This window comes from Mytilus galloprovincialis, chromosome 12 (assembly GCF_965363235.1).
Source record: "Mytilus galloprovincialis chromosome 12, xbMytGall1.hap1.1, whole genome shotgun sequence".
Lineage (NCBI taxonomy): Eukaryota > Metazoa > Mollusca > Bivalvia > Mytilida > Mytilidae > Mytilus > Mytilus galloprovincialis.
In genome coordinates this window covers 36,737,634-36,753,560 of record NC_134849.1, presented here as the reverse complement: position 1 = coordinate 36,753,560, position 15,927 = coordinate 36,737,634, and the positions used below count along the sequence as shown (strand labels likewise).

At 33.3% G+C, this 15,927-nt stretch overlaps 2 protein-coding genes across 2 annotated transcripts in view; one reads left to right on the top strand and one right to left on the bottom strand.

Moving 5' to 3' along the window:
• The window catches only part of LOC143053405 (trafficking protein particle complex subunit 9-like), a 55,928-nt gene that overhangs the window by 38,411 nt on the left and 1,590 nt on the right, over nucleotides 1-15,927 (bottom strand). The window contains exons 2-5 of the mRNA XM_076226207.1: nucleotides 13,497-14,300; nucleotides 9,845-9,990; nucleotides 3,129-3,263; nucleotides 65-189 (exon numbers count right to left, since the gene is read on the bottom strand). Of these exons, the coding sequence (XP_076082322.1) occupies nucleotides 65-189; nucleotides 3,129-3,263; nucleotides 9,845-9,990; nucleotides 13,497-14,275 (1,185 nt within the window). The 5' untranslated portion in view covers nucleotides 14,276-14,300. The remainder of the gene's footprint in view (nucleotides 1-64; nucleotides 190-3,128; nucleotides 3,264-9,844; nucleotides 9,991-13,496; nucleotides 14,301-15,927) is intronic.
• Nucleotides 7,284-8,608, top strand: LOC143053402 (uncharacterized). Its single transcript, XM_076226203.1, has 2 exons — nucleotides 7,284-7,415; nucleotides 7,704-8,608. Exons 1-2 carry the CDS (start codon nucleotides 7,311-7,313, stop codon nucleotides 8,217-8,219), a joined length of 621 nt encoding a protein of 206 aa, XP_076082318.1. The 5' UTR covers nucleotides 7,284-7,310; the 3' UTR covers nucleotides 8,220-8,608.

The window sequence follows — 15,927 nt, the reverse complement described above, 5'->3', positions numbered from 1 at the left end:
TACCTTGAAGTTGAAAACTAAAAGAAATAGTTATTAGTTTTATAAATTGTTTGGGACACTTTACCTTGCTATAATTAAGTATGCATTCTCTGTACTTATCAATGATATCTGCAGGATTAAGTGCAGTCTTTGCTACAGGGTCAGCTAATTCCTGTAATCCATTGGTAGTCAAGTTGTGCTTTAAACTTCCTACAAAAAAAGATCCAGGTGACATTCATATTTTATATGATATTGTAAATTCAGATATTATTGCGTAATGAGAGGCATCCTGTTTAATTCATCAAAAAAAATCAGAATTTGAATTTAAATTATTGTGATTAGGCCAATTAAAATTAATTGCTAGATTTTCATCCACGCCCGCCCCTCTGAAATCGTCCCGCCCCGATTTTTTTTATTAAACAAAAATACGATTTCCAAATTTTGTTCATGTCCATTACCGGGAACCATCGATAATTTTGTTTCATTCAAAACTTCCTGTTTCATATTTCGTTTTTGTATTTCTTCGAGTAATCTAACGAAAATGATTAAGTCGACATATTCTGCTGCTCTATAATGACAACATCATCTACCGAGAATAGAGATTGATAAAGAGAAGGGCGTGAAATATTCGAGTTACGAGTGAAATGCATTGTCCTTGAATGCAATTGCAGTAGTCACAAGTGAATCGAAAACCGTGTTTTTTCTTTATTTATACAACGAATTTGTGTCGGGGAAATTTGGACTGTGAATGATATCCAAAGCGCAAGAATCGTAGAACAATTTGGTACAAAAAACATGACTGGATTAAAGGAATTGGTGCAAGCACGAAATTGTTTGATTTATGACCGTAGTATATTGAGAAAAAAAAAGTCGACAAACACGCATTTTAATTATAATAAGCCCTTATATTTACCCATGGCTGTTGTTTTTGTTGACAAACAGCAAACACCTTTTGTAACTATCCCAATACCCTCAATTTAGTCATTAAACTACCTTTCGGTGAAGTTCATGTTTTACATCATAATTACTTTCAATACTGAGTTTACATTTTATTCTGTACTCATAATACTTGTGTTGCATACAATTGTACCAATACATTTTATTGATTTTATGGGGACTAAAAACCATTGCTTAGAAAGCAAAATAAATTTGGTGTAGGTATAGTCCAACTGAAGGGGGCATTTTTCTTCTTTTTGATGTATACTATAAATAGGTTTCTAGAGCGGCAATTACATGTATAACAGTGGTTGCCAATCAGGGATTTTTATTTAAGAGTTTAAAAAATAGTGTAGGATTCCTTTTACGGCATGTATATACATTATACAAGCTTGTTTTCCACTAGCATATACCACGCGGTATGAAGAACTCGATCGTGACGAGGGTTTCATATGAAATAAAATTTAAAAAATAAAATCCTCCCACCCGCCCCATTTTTTTCAAAAATTTGGATGAAAATCTACTAATTAATTTTAGTTGGCCTTATATATCCCTGACACATTTTTAGCAATAATCAAAATATTGCAATAATTTACAAATTTACAATAGCATGAGAAGTGTTAAAAGATTTCAGTCAAATGTTCATATTCAAAGGAGTAGGTCCGGTACGGGCCGATTTTGGCCTCAAATTTCAGGTTCATCGAACGAAAGATTTTGGACACTTTTTAAACACTTAAGTGTCTATTTAAATTGATTCGATTAGTTAATGTAAAAGATTTCAACTGATTTAGTCATTAAAAACACTCCGATTCAAGCTTAAATATATAAAATCTATCAAATATGCCAAACAATGTCACTTTTCAGCTGGTTTTTGTCAAATATGAAAGTGGCCGCATCCGTGTTCATCCTCAACCTTTATATATGTTATGTATTATCATCAAATACAACTTAAATTTCAATATTATGAATGAACACGAATGCGGCCATTTTCATTTTAGATGGAAACCGTCTACAATTTAACTAAAATGCTCAAATTGTGAAGATTTTAGTAATTTAGCATGACTTAATGATGCTATTAGCCGATATATGTTCATTTTATTGTCAAAAACAGCCCATATTTATGTAGCAGAAGCATTCTACTTTCCAGTAAATGGCTAAAAGATTACATTTTCATACTTTTGTAAAACTGCTATATTTTGGGCCAAAAAGGTGTCTTACTGAACCTACTCCTTTCAGATTTTGTCAGTCTTTTTGCATGACAGAATAAAAACTCATAGGCCTGAAGTTTACTGTTCAGTATATATAGCATCTATACAAGAGTCAAATTTATCCTTTTCACAGATGATATCATATGTTTCTTATGTTTTAACTACAATCCATTACCTTTTCACAAATGTGACCTATCGAATTAGACTATACCGGATTTGTTATAACATGAGCAACACAACGGGTGTCACATGTGGAGCAGGAACTGCTTACCCTTCCAGAGTGCCTGAGCTCACCCCCAGTTTTTGGTTGGGTTCAAGTTGCTTAGTCTTTAGTTTTCTATGTTGTGTCTTGTGTTCTATTATTTGTTTGTTTGTTTTTTTTTTCTTTTTTTAGCCATGATATTGTCAGTTTATTTTTCTATCTAAGAGTTTGACTTGACAAGGCCCATACCGCATAGTCAGCTATAAAAGGCCCCGATATGACAATGTAAAACAATTCAAACGAGAAAACAAACGGCCTTATTTAAATAAAAAAATGAACAAAAAACAAATATGTAACACAAAAACAAACGACAACCACTGAATTACAGGCTCCTGACTTGGAACAGGAACATACTGTAAATTCAGAAATTATTGCGTGTATTTATTATTGCGATTTTGTCATTTTACACTTGAATGCGATTTTAATTTTTACGATTTTAAGAAAAGTCATGCTTAATTCAGTTTAAATATTACAAAATGCGAGTTTTAATTATTGCGTTTACAACTCAGTCGCATTATTCGCAATAATAAAAACCTCGCAATAATTTCTGAATTTACAGTACATAAATAATGTGGCGGGGTTAAACATGTTAGCGGGATCCCAACCCTCCCCTAACCTGGGACAGTAGTATAACAGTACAACATAATGAAAGACTTGTCTCTATCCTGACACACTTTTAGTTGGCGAAGTATTTTTTAGTCACAGTTGTTATTTAAAAAAAAAATGCAAACTAAAGAACACACCTGCCCTGTTTTTAGTTTCCTTCCCCATTGAAGAACCTGGCTTGACAGACATAGATTCCACCCGTCGCAGTGTCTGACTCTTCACTCGCGGATAGACTAGTATTACAGAGGCTGAACACAACCCTTCAAAACAAGCTGAAAATATAAGCAAATAATTAGTAATTAACCTTAGTTTACAGAAATTCTCTCGAACAAAGAATTTCCAGAACATTTGGGAAATTCTAATTGACATCTGATATCAATTGGGTCATGATTTTTTTCCAGAATTTGCAGTATAAAATTCTGACAAATTTATTTTGTGCATTGAATTCAACATTTTGTCAAAGTCATGTATCAAATATATCAAATCTACAAAGATATGTCATGCTCACACCTTATTTTGATTTATATATATGCAAATGTTGAATCTAAATAACTATACTAATAAACATGTAAGTTATGCAAATATTCAAATAATTTTAAAGTTAATGAACCATGACTGAAGGTACAGGGTTAAACAATCTCCATAGAAATCAGATTTGTCCATGCTGATACAACTGCATACCAAATACCATTGACTTTTCATGAGATTTCCTTTTAAACAAACCTAAACACAAACTTTGTACTATGTAAACATGGTGAATGTTTCAAAGTCAAGGAACCATAACAAGGTGGGATCATATAAAGATGTGTGTTTTTTTGTGTGGCACTGGGTTGCTGTCTGACTGACTTATATCTCACATCTCCTTATATAACATGTATAATAATGGCTTTTCTATAATGTCATAAAGTTCTACTTTCATTTTGATGTAAAGACTCTTGACATTTATATAAGTACTCTCTTCAGTTATTAGTATCTAAATTCAATATTCAAATGATGTTAGTATTAAGTTTATAGATCGTAATCACATTAAAAGTTAAATTTTCAGTAATAAACAGCTGCGCCATGAGCGCATGATACGCCCGACGTCTTGTGTGGAAGTTTTATGCAATAATCATAAATAGTTTCTGAGGAAGTTTTAAGCAATAACCATTTATTGTTTTTGAGACACGGCGGGACATGTGAAACCCCCCCCACCCTGTTTTTTTTTTACAAATATCACTAAAATAAAATTTTGAATCAAACCAAAAAGTATACAGATCTTTAAATTAGTATAACAAAGAAGTGTGTACAGTTTCAAGCAATAATCATAAATTGTTTTTGAGATACGGCGCGACATGTAAAAAAAACCCTCCCCTTTTTTACAAAATACTCAATAACTCAAAAATGAAATTTTGAATCATCACCAAAAAGTATACAGATCTTTAGATTAATATAACAAAGAAGTGTGTAAATTTTTAAGCAATAATCATAAATCGTTTTTGAGATACGGCGCGACATGTAAAAAAACTCTCCCCCTTTTTTACAAAATACTCAAAAACTCAAAAATGAAATTTTGAATCATCACCAAAAAGTATACAGATATTAAGATTAATATAACTAAGAAGTGTGTAAAGTTTTAAGCAATAATCAAGAAACATTTTTGAGATACGGTGCGACATGTGAAAAAAAACACACCCCTGTTTTAGTTACAAAGTGCCGTAACTCAAAAAGTTTAAATCTTATTTTCACCAAAAAGTATACAGATCATTTGACTATCATAAGAAACAACTATATTAAGTTTCATGAAATTTGGATAAGTCGTTCTCAAGTTACGGTGGACATGTTTACGCCGGACAGACGGACGGACAGACGGACGGACGGACGGACACCAGACATTTGTATACCATAATACGTCCTGTCAAAATTTTGACGGGCGTATAAAAATTATGGTCTTACTTGTCTTCCTCATTTGAAGTTTAAACCATATTCATATAATCATGATAATCATGGTTATCATTCCATCAACAAAATAAATATATATAATTAGTATGGCGTTCATTATCCCTGAACTAGCATATATTTGTTTAGGGGCCAGCTGAAGGACGCCTCCGGGTGCGGGAATTTCTCGCTACATTGAAGACCTGTTGGTGACCTTCTGCTGTTGTTTTTTTCTATGGTCGGGTTGTTGTCTCTTTGGCATATTCCCCATTTCCATTCTCAATTTTACTAATTACATTTTGTGTTTTTAGCTTTATAACAAGAATCTATGTAAATTCAAAGGAAGCAGGACAAGTCGCCCCACTGGCAAGTCGCCCCACTTTTTCACCAACTCGCCCCACTTAAAAAAAAAACGCCCCAACCTGGATCACCAACTCGCCCCACTTTTTAAAAAATCGCCCCACTTGTGAAATGTGTTAAATCCCGTTAATATTACTCCTGAAAACTCGCCCCACTTAATGGAAAACGGTAAGGCCACGGTTTTTTTATTTGTTGGTTTACGGATCCGCCGACCCGATTTTGCCGATTTTCAGAATAAAAATAAAATTGACTTTTCATGCTTTTTTATTCCCGCCGACCCTTTTAAATGCATTATCCCTGAAAAATAATTAAATTTTTCTTTATTATGAAATGAAATGCATTAATCATTAACAAAGTTGACTGTAACCCTTTCTGTTGTGAAAAATAATTTACATTTCTAAAAATAGACAAATCAATTATAACTGACCTTGAAATGTCTTTTGCGCAAATAATATTGTGGAACGAAACCTGTGTTTAAAACCACTTACAAAATAAGTTTGTTTCCCTTATTTGTCATCAGTCCGTAAGATGCATCATCTCAGAGAAATAGACTTGTCCAAATGTGGACAGGTGGAATACATCAAAGTACTGAATATTAACAAATCATTTGAAATTTTCATGTTTCATAGATAACAAAAAATATCGATCATTGGGATAAAAACCGGATTGCATGACAACTGATTAACCCGATATTGTCGTTTTTCCAGTGGACGAGTCTATTACGTTTTTCGACACGTGTGTTTAAACTTATTTTTGTACGACGTTTTTATATTTTTTTCTTAATCAGTTTTTGTGCTTGAAGATCATTATTCACCAAGTTTTCTGGAATTGATTGAGAGCTACGCGAATCTGTTTTTCTTGTTTGTGAAATGACGATTTAATTTCGTCTTTGTCTGTGCAACCCCCCTTTTTTACAGGAAATTATTAAACGATGTCATGCGATGTTCATGATCACTGATCAATAATATTTCAACGAACTTAATGTTAAGAAATGATGACAAAACAGCATATAAGACCAACATTTTGTTAGTAAGGTGAAATATATATTTTATTTTGCGTATTTTTTCTGTTTTGAAAGATATTTTTTTTCTTTTTTTTTTCCGACCGACCGACCCGACTTTTTTATGCGAAAAATCCGTAAACCAACAAATTAAAAAAACGTGGCCTAATATTTAGATATAAAATTAAAATATAAAAACTCGCCCCACTTAAAAATAATTTTCGTATTATTGAAGAATAACTGTATTTTTTTAAGATTAGTTATTTGCATAACAATTGAAAAGAAACCTGTTAATTGTATCATAATGCAATATATCATAATACTTAACGGATTTCAATTAACAGCAATTTGTTATCATAGCAATTACCAGATTGATTACTTTTGTCTCTGAATTTAGAATAATTCAACACTAACGAGCAATCAGAGAAAGGCAAATGTTTCTTTCAAGTAAATATCAAAGAGAATGCCTATTCATTCATTTACCATAAGCGTGTGTCGTGTTTTTGTTAGTAAAAGTAGTCAAAACAGGTTTTGTTGTTGTTGACAAATTGATTGGTAAGTTTTGTCTATGGTTTGAAATCAAACAAAAATGAGACATTTATGGCTTGGTATTAAAATTATAAAAAGCAAAGTAACCTTTGACATGCATTTACTATGTCTACTGTGTATCCTTGTGTTGTGTGTGACGTGCACGTGCGTCCCAGACAGGAGGCACTGCAGTGTGATTCTTGTGACCGGTGGCAGCATCGTACTTGCAATTCTGGTAAGTCTTTATAGTAATACTTTATTTACTTTACATTGTACTGATGAGGTTACGGCTTTAGAAACTTACATAGTATTGTTTTTTTTATATGATTATCATTCATGTTAATAAATATTTGTTAAAGCATTAAATATTATTCATTAAACGCCAACTAGAAATAAATATTTAAAAAATATCTTTAAATAAACTATTTCTAAAAGATATTTATTACAAGGATTTTTATAGCGCCTATCTAATAAACTTAAGGTGCAGGTTGCAGTAGTCGATTTCGAGAAGGGTATGTGGAAAGGTATTCGTCTGGTGTTACCCGGTGTTACGATAAAGGGGTGCGTCTTCCACTTCAACCAAGCTTTGTGGCGTCGGCTACAGAAACTTGGACTTGCAGTAAGTGTGCATTTATATATTTTAATTCATTACACATGTTTCAATAATTAAAAACTTTTATATACATATAAAGCAATGAGACAAAAAGCAATGTGGTATAATTGTCAATGAGATCAAAAGCAAATGTGGTATAATTGTCAATGAGATCAAAAGCAAATGTGGTATAATTGTCTATGCGATAATTGTTTTTGAGACATAAAGCCGATTAGATCAGTTTATACTATTACTTGATTGTGATTTGTAAATTTGAATATATATCAGACTTAATTTTCATAATTTTTTCTTCAGTTCTCCTACAACAGACGAGGTGATGTATTCTCTTTCTGCCGTAACATCATGGCCTTACCATTGTTACCTGCTAGTCACATCGAGCCAACATTTAGAGAGCTAACCAGCCGTGTTACTGACCCAGCACTTAAGAAGTTTAGCAGTTATGTCCGCAAGACATGGATCACCAGCGCATTCTACCAAATAGCAACGTGGTGCGTATTCAACCAACCAACAAGAACCAACAACGACGTAGAAGGCTGGCACAGACGCCTCAACAAGAAGAACAACGACGAAAAGCCAGCATTCTATACCCTCATCAAGAGACTGCACGAAGAAGCGCAACTACTACCAATCCAGATTAAGCTAGTGTCCGAGGGTAAGCTTACTCGCTACCAGCGCAAGCAAGCCCGCACTAACCAGGCCATTCTTTTCAACATGTGGGAACAGTATATTGCAGGCTACATATCAACAACCAGACTACTACGCCAGTGTGGTCGGGTCAACGGTCCAGTCGTGGAAGCAGACAGCTATTGAACTTTCAAATGACAATTCATGTATTCATGTCTTCATGTTCTTGTTTCTCATGTTTCTAGTGCTGACACTTAATCTAGTACTTCTTTGATGTTATCATGCCAGTGCTTGTCATAATTGATCTAATGAATGTTTGTTTAAAATATTATTGTTATGCATACTTATGTAGATGTGCAAACACCTGAGAATAAAATTATGTAAACACACATGATTCTTGACTTATTTTATAGAAAATTGCATATATTTACCATGACAAACACGTCACAAAAATGCTGTTCCTAACCTTGTATCTGTTTTATTTCAACTATGCAGAAGAAAAGAACAAAAAAAAAAAGGAAGCCTTTCAAACATTCTCATAAGTGGGACCAATTGGAAAGCCAACACACATTTCATTTTAAAAAAAAGGAATAATATAAGAAGTTTCTATAAGGTTTTCAATGGGATAGCAAATAAGTGGGGCGAGTTGGCAGGAGTAATATTTACGGAATTTAACTTATATACAACGGGATAACATCTTTTTCCATAAGTGGTGCGAGTTGGCAGGAGTAATATTTACGGAATTTAACTTATATACAACGGGATAACATCTTTTTCCATAAGTGGGGCGAGTTGGCAGGAGTAATATTTACGGAATTTAACTTATATACAACGGGATAACATCTTTTTCCATAAGTGGGGCGAGTTGGCATTACTACATTCATCCTGGTTAATAATATAATATAAATCTAGATATTATCGTTTTCTTTCAAGTGGGGCGAGTTGGCAGGAGTAATATTCACGGAATAACATCTTTTTCCATAAGTGGGGCGAGTTGGCATTAATACATTCATCCTGGTTAATAATATATTAATCTAGATATTATCGTTTTCTATAAGTGGGGCGAGTTGGCAGGAGTAATGTTTACGGAATTTAAGTTATATACAACGGGATAACATCTTTTTCCATGAGTGGGGCGAGTTGGCTTTACTACATTCATCCTGGTTAATAATATGTTAATCTAGATTTTATCGTTTTCCATTCAGTGGGGCGAGTTTTCAGGAGTAATATTAACGGAATTTAACACATTTCACAAGTGGGGCGGTTTTTTAAAAAGTGGGGCGAGTTGGTGATCCAGGTTGGGGCGGTTTTTTTTAAAGTGGGGCGAGTTGGTGAAAAAGTGGGGCGACTAGGAGTGGGGCGACTTGCCATTGGGGCGACTTGTCATGGATTCAAATTCAAATTATCATAAGAAGAGTAAGACATCATAAATTTTGTACATTGGAGCCACATTAATCAGGAAATACTAAAATAAAGAAATTGAAAGGCAAGGATGTACAAGTATAGTACTTTTTAAATGTAATGAGGTAAGAAGCAATATGAACGTAAATGAGACATTAATGTTCCCAAACTGCTTATATCCACTTTATTCTTACTTTGATGGATAGTTTTCTCAATGGAAATTCTACCACACTCTCCCTACTTTAATACAAAAAGAAAACCCAAATCCATCATACATGTCATCTAGGTTAACTTAGCCTGTGGGAGTTGGAACTTTGCTTCCTTTTAAATAATTTCTGAATTTATAAATAGAGAATTTGTTTAAATGTGTAAAGCCTTGCTTCATAATGTATTAATCTATTTTAACTTACCACCAATCCACAGCCAATCATTCACTGGTTTCAGGATATCAATAGCAGTCTCATAATGTAGAATAGCCTCCCCTGATATACCTGCTTGTAAACATAGGTCTGCTAAATGTTTACGTAGACGACCCTGGCATTTCTTTCTGAATGATCTGTAAAATATGAAAGTAATTTCATATAAGAATCTCTGCAAAAAATATCTAACAAATCATATATAAATTACTATATATCTGGGTATCTTGTGGGTAGTTAAATTCCTTAGTGTTTAGTATTTAAAGGGGAGGTAACTTACTTTGAATCAGTATCTTTAGGGGATATTACTAACTTTTTAATAGTATCTTTAACAATGTTTAAGGGAAAAATACTGACTTTGAATCAGTATATTAAGGGGAGATAATTACTTACTTTGAATAAATATCTTGAGGAGGGACAACTTAATTTGTATCAGTCTATTTAGGGGAGATAACTTTCTTTGAAACAGTGTCTTGAGAGGAGAATCTTAAGGGAGATAACTAACTTTGTATCAGTATCTTGAGGGGAGATGTCTGATGATATTAACGCATCTTAAGGGGAGATTTAACTTACTTTGTATCAGTATCTTGAGGAGAGATGTCTGATGATATTAACACATCTTAAGGGGAGATAACTTACTTTGTATCAGTATCTTGAGGGGAGATGTCTGATGATATTAACACATCTTAAGGGGAGATAACTTACTTTGTATCAGTATCTTGAGGGGAGATGTCTGATGATATTAACACATCTTAAGGGGAGATAACTTACTTTGTATCAGTATCTTGAGGAGAGATGTCTGATGATATTAACACATCTTAAGGGGAGATAACTTACTTTGTATCAGTATCTTGAGGAGAGATGTCTGATGATATTAACACATCTTAAGGGGAGATAACTTACTTTGTATCAGTATCTTGAGGGGAGATGTCTGATGATATTAACACATCTTAAGGGGAGATAACTTACTTTGTATCAGTATCTTGAGGAGAGATGTCTGATGATATTAACTCATCTTAAGGGGAGATAACTTACTTTGTATCAGTATCTTGAGGGGAGATGTCTGATGATATTAACACATCTTAAGGGGAGATAACTTACTTTGTATCAGTATCTTGAGGAGAGATGTCTGATGATATTAACACATCTTAAGGGGAGATAACTTACTTTGTATCATTATCTTGAGGGGAGATGTCTGATGATATTAACACATCTTAAGGGGAGATAACTTACTTTGTATCAGTATCTTGAGGAGAGATGTCTGATGATATTAACGCATCTTAAGGGGAGATAACTTACTTTGTATCAGTATCTTGAGGGGAGATGTCTGATGATATTAACACATCTTAAGGGGAGATAACTTACTTTGTATCAGTATCTTGAGGGGAGATGTCTGATGATATTAACACATCTTAAGCAGTGATCTGGAAGGTTTTTTCCACTATGGGCCCAGGGCCCCTCAAAAATAAATTCAATGGGCCATTTAAAAAAATATGGGGCCATGTTGTCAAATGAGTGGGCCATTTGAATTGACTTCTGTAAAAAAATAAAAAGTATCATTATTTTCTCATGTTTTGGAAAAGAGGTGTTGGTACAAATTTACCTTTATGATTTTAAATAATATTGTTCCTGTGATTCTGTAATTTCAATGAATATATACAATAACTTCTTCCAAAACGGATAATATTAAAGATAAACCTTTATTTACAATGTATAAACTGTTACTGTTGCCTTGGCTTGTTCATGTTCATGTTTTTTTTAACATTAAATTTGGGTCTTCGTCGATACCATACTCATTCCAGATGTTCCGTATTAGAGGACATTTCAGGAACGTCCTCTGCACTTCTTGTATTATTATTATTACTTCATCAAGATGACAAGAATAACAGTAGAGAGTACCATTAATTGATAGAACAAATCAATAATTCGCTGAAGTCATGTTTACAAAATGTCAAAACGAGCCAAAGACCAAAAAATGACAAGGACAGTTAAGCGCCTTTTATGGAGACAAAAACTATATTCATAAAAAGGCTTCAGGGGTTTTCAATCGAAATAATAGCAAGCTAAACTAAATTAAAAGATTATTATTAGGGTTAAATCTCGTCTGTAATAGCCAAATTTCACAAATGTTAAGTTGTTTATAAAAAAATATATCATGAATGATGGTTTATTGCGTTTTTTGGGTTATCAGTTAAACCGCATGGTTCTATTATTACCATAGGAAAACACCCGAGACGTTAAACCGCATGGTTCTATTACCATAGGAAAACACCCGAGACGTCCTAAAAATATATGGGTGCTCCTATGATTGGAGGAACATTATACAGTTGTGTACACACACATGGCTGCACGGAACACGATCGGAAAACTATTTGACGATATCTAAACGTTTCGAAACGATGTGAAAAATATCGTGCGCCACGTGGGCGCTTACATTTGTCACTCTATGTGCCATTTTTGGTGAATATGCGCTAAAGGCGCAAGGCGCACGTCCTTCCCGATCACTGCTTAAGGGGAGATAAATTACTTTGTATCAGTATCTTGAGGAGAGATGTCTGATGATATTAACGCATCTTAAGGGGAGATAAATTACTTTGTATCAGTATCTTGAGGGGAGATGTCTGATGATATTAACGCATCTTAAGGGGAGATAACTTACTTTGTATCATTATCTTGAGGGGAGATGTCTGATGATATTAACGCATCTTAAGGGGAGATAACTTACTTTGTATCAGTATCTTGAGGGGAGATGTCTGATGATATTAACGCATCTTAAGGGGAGATAAATTACTTTGTATCAGTATCTTGAGGGGAGATGTCTGATGATATTAACACATCTTAAGGGGAGATAACTTACTTTGTATCAGTATCTTGAGGGGAGATGTCTGATGATATTAACACATCTTAAGGGGAGATAACTTACTTTGTATCAGTATCTTGAGGAGAGATGTCTGATGATATTAACGCATCTTAAGGGGAGATAACTTACTTTGTATCAGTATCTTGAGGGGAGATGTCTGATGATATTAACACATCTTAAGGGGAGATAACTTACTTTGTATCATTATCTTGAGGGGAGATGTCTGATGATATTAACACATCTTAAGGGGAGATAACTTACTTTGTATCAGTATCTTGAGGGGAGATGTCTGATGATATTAACACATCTTAAGGGGAGATAAATTACTTTGTATCAGTATCTTGAGGAGAGATGTCTGATGATATTAACACATCTTAAGGGGAGATAACTTACTTTGTATCATTATCTTGAGAGATGTCTGATGATATTAACACATCTTAAGGGGAGATAAATTACTTTGTATCAGTATCTTGAGGAGAGATGTCTGATGATATTAACGCATCTTAAGGGGAGATAACTTACTTTGTATCAGTATCTTGAGGAGAGATGTCTGATGATATTAACACATCTTAAGGGGAGATAACTTACTTTGTATCAGTATCTTGAGGGGAGATGTCTGATGATATTAACACATCTTAAGGGGAGATAACTTACTTTGTATCATTATCTTGAGGGGAGATGTCTGATGATATTAACGCATCTTAAGGGGAGATAAATTACTTTGTATCATTATCTTGAGGGGAGATGTCTGATGATATTAACACATCTTAAGGGGAGATAACTTACTTTGTATCAGTATCCAGACCGACGTAGTCTTTTTTCTCAAATGGAGCACAAATAAGCTGTATTCTATCAGCTCTTTCAAATGACCTGTCCAAACGCTTCCCATCCAAAACAAAAAATATGGAAGAAATGAATTCCTTTAATTTCTCTTCTAAATCTGGACATTCATCAATGCAGGGGAAGAAAACGACTTCAGCTCCAGTACTTTCTTTGGTTAAACTATTACTATGTGGTCTGCCACTTATTTCTGGATCATTTCGAATCTTATTGTCTTTGGTAGAGTCTACTTCACCACAAACTTCTGTAGGACTGAGATCAGAAGTTACTCCACTATCTTCACTATGCACCGGTGAAGTTTTACCACTTTTTAAAAATTTTCTTTTATCTTCTTCCGACAAAGGAGAACCATCACGGTTCATTCCAAAAATAATTAATCTTGAATTAAACAGAGTATCTGAATATTCCTCCTTTACTTTTTTGTAACAGTCAAATAAATCTTCAAATTCTTGAATATTTGAGCATTCTCCGACTGAAACAAGTCCAAGAACTTTTCTATGAGCTTGAAAATCACCCCATTCATTATTTTCTTTGGGGTAAAACCTTTTGTACCTAACCCATGCTTTTCTTTTTTGTCCTGGTATCCCGATACAATTACATTTGTGTATCCTTTCCCAAGCTCTGTTAAATGTCTTATTATTAAGTAAGGTACCAGTCTGGTTAACCAGTACCAGTAAGCTTTGATGATCTTCTGCTAGTTGACCATAATCAATGATGAGACTCATGTTGAAAATCAAGGGGTCATCTTATCTAAAACAAAGAAAAATCATCATCAGTTAAAAGTTACATATCATAATTTCATCTATCATGAAAACAAAATAACTCATTGAAAATAATCTGTAATTTCACAGACACATCATGTGTAAACATGGTAAATGTACATGTTAATAATTTTTTTAACTATAGTTCAATTTACTTAGTTCATGCCATACATTGGCATGTTTGCCATAGAATTAATTTGAAAACGAGTGCATGGACCCCTTTTTTTAAAAACCACATTTTTGTTTCATTTTCCAGGGAGATTACGTGGACCAAATTTTATAAAACTGTAAATAGTGCAATTTTTTTAATTTTGAAAAATGTACAGCAAAGAATAACGTTTTTTTCTCAATTCATGACCATTTGATAAATTTTATATGAGTTATTTCTGAATAAAAAATGCATAATTTTTTAGAATACTTATAAAATACAACAAACAATTTGTGTTTATCTTTTAAAACAAAAAAGTTATGTTTTTCTTTCGAAAGGAAAATTACGGCCACAAATCCGAAATTTAAGCAAATATATATATACAAAATTTCGACCTCATTTAACTCAAAAAATAGCACATGGAGGTATATTTTTTATTACATATTTGATTTAATCAGACAAAAAATAGCCTAACTATACAGAAATTTTCATCAAACTGTAAATACAGAATCAAAACTGTATCGTATGCCCTTAAACCATGCACACAAATCATGTAAATCATGTTGATGTTTAATTGACCGAGATAAGTACACAATTTGTTATTATCATAAACAAGGAATTTCAAAAATTTAGCCATTTCTTGGTAAATTTATAGTCCCTTTTTAATCAATAATTGTTCTATACCATACAGTCAGCATGGTCAGGGGTTATATTTCTAATAATATTGGGATAATTGCCTATTTTTCTTAAATTAAAAAGTTGGAATTATCTCCACTTATCTTTCTTCTGTCCTTAGATAACTTGACATGTATAATAATTTTTGTGCATGACCACTGAAATTCTTAAATTATTTGATTGGTCAATTTATGTCTTAATTTGAATTTGGAGTTTTTTATCCTAAGAACTGTTATTTATATATATATATTTAATGTGTTTTCTTTAGTTTAGTATTTTTTCCACATTTTTACCACAAATCAGGCAGTTGTTTTCATAACTTCATTTTTCAAAATTTTTTCATCTCTGTTCCTCTTTATAGCTTGCTCATGTTGTCAAACAGTGACCTATTGTTATTAACATATAAATCATTTGAACTCTGGAGGCTGGTAATGTTTTACTTGCTTTATTTATGGCAATCATACCAAATTTCCTAATTTTAAATGATGATGGAAAAGAGTCTGACCTCTATCATCGAGAATGCATCAGAGTGGTATCAACTCTGAACAACTAACTCAAAATATGTGTGCCACCTCCCCTTTGCACATTCACCTCTTTTTCAAAACTGATCCATAGGCTAATATGTACAGACAGGTCCTCATTTAATAAATTATCTTGAACAATTTTCTCCTTGCACAATACAATATGTTTACCCCAAAATCCCCTCTGAATTCGTTTGTTAAATGAAAGATCTCACATGATGTACATGTACCTGCCAACTTTTCAAAATGTTCATGGGTGTTTTACGTGCAAG

What these genes read in the sequence shown, in the direction of transcription:
- LOC143053402 (XM_076226203.1), top strand. Translation starts at nt 7,311, where the DNA reads ATGTGGAAAGGTATTCGTCTGGTGTTACCCGGTGTTACGATAAAGGGG. An exon ending in TACAGAAACTTGGACTTGCA is followed by an intron (nt 7,416 to 7,703) that starts GTAAGTGTGCAT and finishes TTTTTTCTTCAG; the next exon opens with TTCTCCTACAACAGACGAGG.